The sequence below is a fragment of the Tupaia chinensis genome, unplaced genomic scaffold, assembly GCF_000334495.1.
Source record: "Tupaia chinensis unplaced genomic scaffold, TupChi_1.0 Scaffold000018_1, whole genome shotgun sequence".
NCBI lineage: Eukaryota > Metazoa > Chordata > Mammalia > Scandentia > Tupaiidae > Tupaia > Tupaia belangeri.
This window is the reverse complement of record NW_006159448.1, coordinates 6,099,533-6,109,476: the sequence shown is the minus strand read 5'-3', so window position 1 is coordinate 6,109,476 and position 9,944 is coordinate 6,099,533. Positions and strand designations below refer to the sequence as shown.

The following is a 9,944-nucleotide window of genomic DNA, read 5'->3' as shown; positions in this document are numbered from 1 at the left end:
GTCTTTGGTGAGCACATATGTTCCCATAGCAAATTAATAGTAATAATAACAAATAAAAATTAAATAATTATTAAAAATAAAAATAAAAATGATGATAAAGAACAGAAAACAGAAGCTGACCCAGGATCTGTGTGGAGAACTTACCACCCACAAAAATCAGTGTATCTGTATGTTTAACAATGTCTTTTTTCTATGCCCTTGGTCTTTGGGTGCAAAAACATCTAGGACTCAGTATTTTCAGTACTGCTTTGTTCTCTTTAATATCTTGAGTATCACTGAATTTTTAAAGAAATCGAACACCGCCTTCTGATTCTTTTTGGTAGATAACTTTATTCTGAAAGCAAAAGTGCAAGATTAACAGAGGCAAAGTAAGTAGTGGCATTAATTATTGACTAGAAATCCATGTGCCTTGCCAGGGCTTGTGAGCACAAGGAGCATTAATAAAGCGTGTCCTGAAAAACTTATCACTCTTGTTAAATGCATCCACGTGTGGACTACATTCTGCATGTACCAAATATCAAAAGCAATTGATCAAAAGTCAATATAATGAAAGCCAAAGGAGCATTTATCTACATGTTTCGAAATGCTGTGGAGAGCGAGGCTGCAGAGAGAAAAGTGTCATCAAGCCAGCAGAGTGAGGAATCAGTAAACAAGTGGATTCCCTGGAGGAATTAGCTGGGTTCCAGGGTTGTATGCACTGACCTGGGATGGAAGCAGCAGGCGGAGAGCCAGTCGGTGTGGCCAATTCCCGTGAGAAGCACATTGCCGTCTGGGAGGCTCACCACCTTCCAGAAGCGGTCCTCACCACAGGTGACTAGGCTGTCTTTGCAGGGATGCATGATGATGCTACACAGAGAAAGAAAAGAAGAGTTAGAGGACTATAATAGCAAATGTTTGCAAATGTGAGTGAATAAAATGGCAGTGATTTCTATTTCAGTGAGGCAGGATGGTTAAGTGTGCTGGCCCAGAGGTGTGAGAAAGCAGGTTCTGTATCCCAGCTATTCTCTAATGGTAAGAGTGTTCTGATCTCCATCAATCTAGTAATAGTTAACATCATTGAATCTCGGATTCCTCATCTGCAGGATAAAATGGTTGTTTCAGATGACTGTGCATTTCTAATTCTCACTAGAAGACAGTAATTCTGTTTTTTCTTTTATGGAAGAAAAGTTATGTCAATAATATTTTATATAATAGACTATTTCAATCCGTGGCCATAATTATTAAAGAAAATCAAAATTCTTTTCAGGCTACAATATGTCTTAAATCAGGCATTATCCAGAAAACGATCATGAATCATAACCACATTATCATAGTTCTATAATAAATACTATAAATGAAACATTAACTCTGTGGCCTACTATCTACACACAGCGAAGGAACTAAAATTCTGTGCTAATATGCCACTTAAATTGGCCTCACTCAATGCGCAGTACACAAATTATGGTAATGAATTCAAGATGCATAAGGCAATTCTCACTCTGTAAATGCATAGAGGGAAATGAGATAGAAGTATGTAAAATTAATGATTAACACATTAAGCACTAGTATTTGAACCAGGCTCTGATCACTGTGGCTCTTTAAATATTGGAGCTAAACTATTCTAAAATCAAAAGTCTACGAGGTTAATGCCTAATATTTTATCTATGGCAATGCTTTAATCTTATTTATATAGTGTTTTATCTATGCCTTACAATGTAATGGGAACAATTGTGCCCAATGTTAAGTACCTATTAAAACAGCAGCCTAAATATTAGCGATGAATTGTTCAATTTCAATTTGGCCATCTCAACTCAAAGACATAAAGCATTTACAGCATTTACTTGCCTATAAAGTAGAGTACCATAAATGACTTTAAAAATAGTAATTAAACATTCATCTTTCCTAGAGTCCATTCTGTGAATTGCCTTGCTCCCTTCTTCTGCAATGTGGACTTTAGAAAATCAGTTTCCCAAAGCAATCATGGCGGCGCTAGTTCATTCCTATATGAGTAACCCTGGGGCTTATAAGGGGAGAAAACAAAACAAAACACACAAAAACTCTTCTCATTACCAATCTCTTTCATTATTGCCATTAAACTCCCAAATTATAAACTGAAAAATTATTTTCTTGCATGTGATCTACACAGTTTTGGAAACCTGCTGGGGTCAGTATTAGAAGCATTCAATGCACAATCATGTAACCATTATGGACAGGACCTTCTTTCTAGTGAAATGCTGCTTCATTTTTTTTTTTTTCTCTAGCATTTTGCTGCTCACAATAAATACAGTGGAAGGGAAATTATTCATTTTGCTATTCATCATAATGTTGGTTTGTGACTTTCAGAAGGCCAATTCAAGAAAGGAATTTATTACAGCTCAAACCAGGTAGAGGATACATTTATAGAACTTAATTAGAAGAAAAATATGATGAGAGGTAAAAAATGTCAGATTAAAATGAATTCTATATTCAAATACACACAAGAAGGCAAACCAAATCCTTGAAGCTACTGAGTATGATGTATGTTGGCTCAAAGCTTTCCTGGCAGACACATGCACACTTGACTAGATGATAAATTACCCTCTTTAAGTGAAGATAACTAAAACCATTGATGTCTTTACAAACTTTGAAAGATAAGTTTCCAAAATGACTTTTGTGAGGAGAGCTATTTGTAGAAGTTAAGGAAAAAATATAAACACAAATGAGTTGGTGGATAATCCGTTTGGGTGTGTGTGTGTGTGTGTGTGTTTTTTCCCCTAATTTTCCTTATCCATTTTATTTTTGGGCCTTCTCTGTACCACCTACAACTTCTTCCATTCCACATGGACTGATTCCTCTAATCACATTCTCTGGTTTCTCTGGCCATTTATTCTCTCCTTCTCCTTCCCTCTCTGTCTCTCTCTCTCTGTATATATGTAATGGATAAATTACTTTTTTTCTGATAATGCTGCACACATTTCAGTCAATCAGTGATATACTAGTCTTCAAAGAGTCTCAATTCCATTTCACCAATGAAAAGGCTTTTTAGTCAATGGAAATATTTTCAGCAGGGCCAGCAAGCGGCGAAGTGATTAAGGCACTGAACTCTCACATCCCAACTTCTTGAAAACTCACACTGGCATGTGTGTGTGCACTTAAAATCCTAGGAGGAGAATGAAGGAGAAGGAATTGTGGCAGTGCCATTACCCCTGGTGGGGACGTGATTTCTCACTTTCCCTCTCACTGTCTCTGTCTCTCTCCAGCAAGTGCATGCACCCTATGGTAAAAACAAAACAAAACAAAAACTTAAGAAATAGTTTCAGCATGTATGAGGGGACTTTAAAACAGAGAAATAGAATTAAATATATGAGTTTATTTTGATACAAACATTTTTTTGAAATTCATGAACAGATTTTTATAATATGACTTTTAAATGAACTTCTTGAAAACCCATCATATGAGAGGAAATTCAATGCTTTTGTAATAGCCATTGAATAGATAAATACCTGTTTTTGAATAATTCGCTGATTAAATTTATTAACAAAAACTGAGTCACAGTAATAAAGAACCCCAATCAAGAGTTATAATTTCTAGTTTGCATCACTGGTTTGAGACATGATCAAGATGAGGAACACAGGTTAAAAGCCATGGACCAGAAGCATTTCCACACATGAGAAATTCCCTGGTATTGCCAACTCTATAAGGAAGCACCCGTGTCTGAAACCATCAGCAGCAGCAGCAGCAACACCATCATCAATGCAACTGCTATGATTTAAATGTGTCCTGCCAAAATTCCTGTTGAGATTCAGCTCTTATTGCTATGATATTAAGAGAAAGTCTAATCTGATTATGGGGTTAATAAGTGGAGCCTTTGGGAGGTGAGTAGGAAGGGGGCTCAGTGATTAACTCCTGGTCACTTTACAAGGAGAGTCTGGAGCACAAACACCTGAACACAGACATGTACGCTCTTGCTCTGGCCAAACTCTTGCCATGTGAAGCCTGGTGCTTCCTCACATCTCTGTGGAGGGCCCCCACCAGCAAGAAGATCTCACCAGATGCAGCTCCCTAACTTTGATCTCCAAAACCATGAGCTAAATAAACCTCTATTACAAACACCCAGATTCGGGGATTTCTGTTATTAGCAAGGCAATAGACTAAAATGGTAACATTGTTCTAAAACGTAATGTACCCATATCTTGTACAGAATGCTTAATTCTTACAACCAATTAAAAAATTAAATTAAATTAAAAAACTCTTGAGAACAAGAGTTATCTGTTTTGTTTCTGTATGTTCAATTCCATCTCTGGCTAACACATAGCTATTCAATAAATTACTTATGAAATATATGACTAATTGATTTCAGTACTGTTAGTATTGTTATTTTATGCCTAAGTAAACAGGGGTCAAGGTGTGTACATTCTCTATCTCACATCTAGTAATGGATGGAGAATGGCTTTGAATACAAGATGATTCTCTTTTAAGTTCATGATTTCATCTACTTCTACATAGAATGAATCTGGTAGTTCATTATTTATACATGTACTGCAAACATCAATCATTCTTAGAGGAGAACCTGGATATAATTATTATCTTTCCTAGTAAATATTTAGCTCTTAGCAGTTACTCATAAACTTTAAAATGCAAACTCTGTGTATTTGTTCCATAAGCACAAGAGAGAAAGACAGAGAGACAATGCACCAAACAGGTTCTCGATGCTGTGATCCATCCCCAGATTCAGCCAGCCTCAGATCAAGGGCATGAGCATGCTCAGTCAGCTCATGGAGGTTTTTGGGTATGAACCCAGAACTTTTCCACGTAGGTCAGCCCCACAGACTGTTATGTTTTACCTCTGTGCCACCGTTCAACCCCCATTTAGACATTTTTAAACCCTGAGTTAAATAACCTATCCAAGAATTGTCAGCATGCATATCAGAGCTGGATACTACTATATGTAACAGACTTAAAGGGGTTAGAAGACCCGACCCTTTACAGTTAAGATGCACTGATATTTTAGGAGACACTAGGCAGGCATAGCCCACCTAAAATCAGTCTACACAGGCTTTGTACAGATGTGCTATCTGTTGGACTTCACAATATCTTTTATTTGTACCCTCGTACTATATTATGAGCCTTGTATTACACATCAAGTTATCAGAGGACATTGACTTTTTATTCAACTATTTTTATAGAAATCTCTGTAAAAACTGAATGTAGAATAGTTAATAAGCATAGATTCTATAACCTTTTAACTCACTGAAAAATGTCCCCACCTTTTTTAAAACCTTACTTTTTACCATTCTGCTTATCTTTGAATTATTTTTTTACAGAAGCTGAAGAACATAATAATAACTCTAGGAATCAAGTCTTGACCTCAAAATTGTGTACATTAAGTCATTTAATGGTCATAATATTCTCAGAGTTAGGTCTACTACCAACCCCATTTGTGTAGATAGACAAACTGGGACACACAGAGGTTAAATAATCTACTCGAAGTCATGAAGCCAAGACATGGCAGAGACAGAACACTAAGGTCAAGTGAACTCTCCAGGGTTCATATCCCTCAAAGAGTGAGCATAGAAACTCAATTGCCTTTTCCTTTTTTAGATGACAATAAGAGCAAAGAATGTTCATATCTATCTTGGGGATTTGTCAAATGCATTTTGAAGTTTCTAAAGAACTGATTTTTAAAAAATCATTTCTAAATATGTAAAAGGTTTAAACAATTGTCACTTCTCTTCTGGAAACTGGCTAGATTCAGAGTGATAGAGAAATGGATCACACAAAGGTGACCAATAAAAAGTACTAAGGGTCTAAAGCAGAAATTGGCAAACTTTCCTGTACAGGGCCGGATAGTAAACATTGGAGGCGATGGGCCACATGGTCACATCATAGTCTAGAAGCAGCCCCAGACAAAGCATATGTGAATGAGCAAGGTTGTGCTCCAATAAAACCTTATATATAAAATCAATTATGGGCTCTTGATAATGGCCCACAGATTTGGCCTGTGTATTATAGTTTGCTGATCCCTCTTTCTAAAGTTTTTTTTTTTTAAATAATTACTTATTTTTATTTTATTTTACTTATTCATTCATTTATTTTAATTTGACCAGAGGGAAACATACAGAGAGAGGGAGGAAGTGAGAAAGCAAGCCGCCAGGTCCGAGGCTTGAGCCATGGTCAGCCAAGTGGGAGTGTTCAGTGCCTTAACCACCATGCCACCTGCTGGTCCCCTCCTCTTTCTAAAGTTTTGCATGATGTAAAGTAGACTAGTGTTTAAGAGTGTGGGCTCTGAAATAAGATGAAATAACATTCATTCTAGTGTTGACTAGCTCATCATCCTTGGATAAGCTTCTTTACCTGTCTTTGTCTCAGGCTGTTCATCTGAAAAGTGGGAATACAGCAAATTAATCTCAGAGACTGAATGTGATAATTAAATAAATTAATCCACTTGAATGACTTAGTGCTAGACACATAATAAAAACTCAGTGAACATTTCTATAGCACAGGCAGGGTTCCTGAAGCCAGCCTGCTGAAATTTGAAAAGCTGTTCTGTAACTTACTAACTAGCTGATTACATTTATAAGCTCTTAGCCTCCAGTTTCCTCATTTGTGAAAAGAGGGTAAATATAAGACCATTTCATAGGGGTCTTGTAAGGATTAAAATAAGTAGATATATGCCCAGTAGTTAGAACAATTATCTGAGCATGGCCAGCTCTCCACAAATACTGTGATTATTATTATTCAGCATTATCGCTCTTCATTGTAGCCTGGTCCTTCATGTAGTTAACTTTTCTAATTCGCTTACACTTCTTTTAAAGATCATAGGGACTAAATTTACTATCTAATATTGTAGATATTTATAGATAAATGATGCTTCCCTATGGTTTGATAGACATCAAACATTGCTGCATTTTATGTGATGTTACATCCTGTGATCAAAGCACAGCTCCCATAGATAATATTTTCACAAGTAAAACAAAATAAACAAGTATTGTGATTGTTCTTTTTTTATTTTCCCTTGTGCAATTTTCAGAAATGTACTGCGGAAAATAGCAGTGAATATGTGCACCTTCACTCCTATCTCTGCCTTCATGTATGCAACAGGCATGACACAGTTCCTTGTCATGGGGAAAAGGCCCTTTCTAGGCCCAGGGCATTCCAAAATGAAGACAGCATGATTTTTTTTTCTCAAACTCTGTCACAAATAGGTGTCCCTCTCATAACCACAGAATGACTTTCCTTCTCCAAGATGTCTCCCCAAAGCTCTAATTAAGAAGAATAATAAGCTCTTATTTAATTTCTTCTGGCACCTGCCCTGAGTGCCACAAAGTCATTTTACTTTATACTTTGAATATATGCTTTCTGCTTCCCTTTAACTTACTATTAATTATAATTACAAGATTCGAAGACAAAGGGCCTGTCACCTCATTCCCAAGTTAATAAGCTTGTGACTAGGGTGAATATGGTACAGGAAAATATCTTAGAGATTAAAAAAAAAAAAAGAAAGAAAGAAAAGAAAAGAAAATGTAGGTAAATACTAGTTCTGCTTCTTATTCAAGTCATGTCCTGTTAAAGTATCCATGAACTGTTTTGTTAAACAATATACCAGGAATGTTACATAAAATATTATGTTTTAGTCGAGATTGTTTTTCTCTTTTGTACTAGGACACATTCCTCATAATAGACCATGTGATATATACTTAAGAAACTCTCCTCTCTAATTGAAATTGTTCTTTCAGTAGCAGCATTACACAAGGAGATTTTTGGAGGGAATACGTGTAGGTGTATGTCGAGCACTATTAATTATCAGTAGAGTCGGTGACATAGCGCCACTGTTACACTTTTCAAAAGAGAAGAATATTAATCCAAAAAAAGGTTGTCACAAGAAAGACTAATTAGCTATCCTTGTCTTCACTTCAGGTTATCCGGCATTGTAAATGTTTCCTTCACTTCAGTTCACAGGCTCTAATTATTGCCAAAACAGAAGATGAACAGTGGGTTGAAAATAAATCAATATCAAAATGCATGCCCCATGAACATTAGGTGACTACTTATCTACTTGTTCTTACAGACAACACACACTTACATATTACATATGCTTTTATCCAGCCTGCTAGGCCAAGTATGTGTACCAGAGTCGTCTATTATTCAGCCAATAACTGTGCCTTATATTTGGATGTGTATCAAGATTTATAAAGCACATTAGCATGCATCCTTTTTCATTATTTCAACAAGTATGTATTGGGATCCCATGATACAGTATGCAACAACACCTCTCAAGGAGCTTACGTATGCAGGAGGGAAAATAAACAACAAAATAAGTAAACAAAATAACTCAGCTGTAAGGAAAACATAACAAAGTAATATGACAATAATTTGGGGGAGAATGTTACTTTTTATGAGATGATATTTTAATCCATTCTCTGTTGCATATTAATTGAATAATTTATAAAAACAGGACCTTATGAGGTCACAGTTTTGGAGGTCTGAAGTCAAGGGACCATATGTGGTGAGGGTCCTCTTGTGGGTGGGGACTCTCTGCAGAGACCCAAAACAGTGCAAGGCATCATGTAACAAGAAAGCAGGAGCATGTATGTCTCTGTTTCTGTGTGCTTCTTTTATAAGCTACTGGGACTCAATCTTGGGGGTTTAACCCCGTTGACATTATCTAATCCTAATAACCTCCTAAAGGCTCCACCTCTTAATATAATCAAATTAGATTTTTCACCCTCTCAACACAGTTACAACAGCTCACCAAATTTTAAAACATGGATTTGGGGAAGACACACTCAAGCCATAACAGGTGGTCAGAGAGTCCTCACTGAAGACATGGAATTCTGGCTGAGACCAGAACAGCAATTAAGAACTATCTTTATGATGAACTAAGGCAGATGGTTTCAGGCACAGGTGACAGAAAGTGCAAAAGCATTATGACTGAAAAGAGTTGGTGCATTCAAGGGAAGGCAAGGATGATTGGAAAGAGCAAGGAGGACTGTGGTGAGGATGGCTGAACATCAAGAGAAAGGACAGTACCAGATCACATAGAGCCTTGTAGGTTCAGGCAAGAGGGTTGAGTTTTATCTCAACAATGTTTCATGGCTTTAAGTAGGAGAATGATATATAATTGATATTTTTTTAAAAAAGGTCTCTCTAGCTATTGTATGGAAAATGAGAAGTCAGCAAGAGAAGAAACCAGGACATTACCAAGGAGTGTACAGCAATAACACAACATAATGGCTTTAGATCTCTTTAACCTACAGGTCCTCATTATTATGATAGATGTACTTGAGTATATTCATATTTTCACCACTATTTTCAGGAAAAGTCAACTCATAGTTGTCCTTGCCATTAAAGACTATTAAATAATTAAGTGTACTTACAAAATGCCAAGGTAAAATCCAATAGAAGTCAAAACAAATTTGTGGACAAAACACAATAATTAGAAATCGATTGGAATAAGTTATTGGGTTTCATTCATTTTCAGAAAAGAGATAAAATATAAAAAATAAAATCTTAATACCTCCATGGCACTTTAAGTTTTAAAAATTGTGACTTTATAGTTTTTTTTTATTTTTATGCTGAGTAGGAATTGTATTGTTGGTGTCTGGAAATTAGCACTTTCATTTTTACTAAATGGGTAGGACATTTCCACAGTTTGTAGACTTACTAATAAGGCCCTAGAGAGTAGCCATAAAGCTAAAGTCTCCTTGACCTGATCTGTAGCCTGGTAGTGAAGGGAGCCTAATCCCACATAATTAACCACAATTCAAACCTCAGATCTGGCAGCTTGCTAAACAATCTGAGTGGGAGTGTGTGGGCGCTCAAAACCCCAACAAGACGGAAGATGGAGAAGGGATAGCAATGGGACCATCCTACTGGGGGTGCTTTCTCTTTCTTATTCTGTCTCTGGCAAGAACTCAAACCTTCTGGCAATCAGGGAAAAACAAACAAACAAGCAAACAAACAAAAACCCTAAAGACTCTCTTTCC

At 36.5% G+C, this 9,944-nt stretch overlaps 1 protein-coding gene across 2 annotated transcripts in view; it reads right to left on the bottom strand.

The window, feature by feature from the left end:
* The window catches only part of SPAG16 (sperm associated antigen 16), a 1,195,723-nt gene that overhangs the window by 606,855 nt on the left and 578,924 nt on the right, over positions 1-9,944 (bottom strand). For both annotated transcript variants that reach the window (XM_006140101.1, XM_006140102.1), the window contains exon 11: positions 703-846. In XM_006140101.1, coding sequence (XP_006140163.1) covers positions 703-846 — 144 coding nt within the window. The remainder of the gene's footprint in view (positions 1-702; positions 847-9,944) is intronic.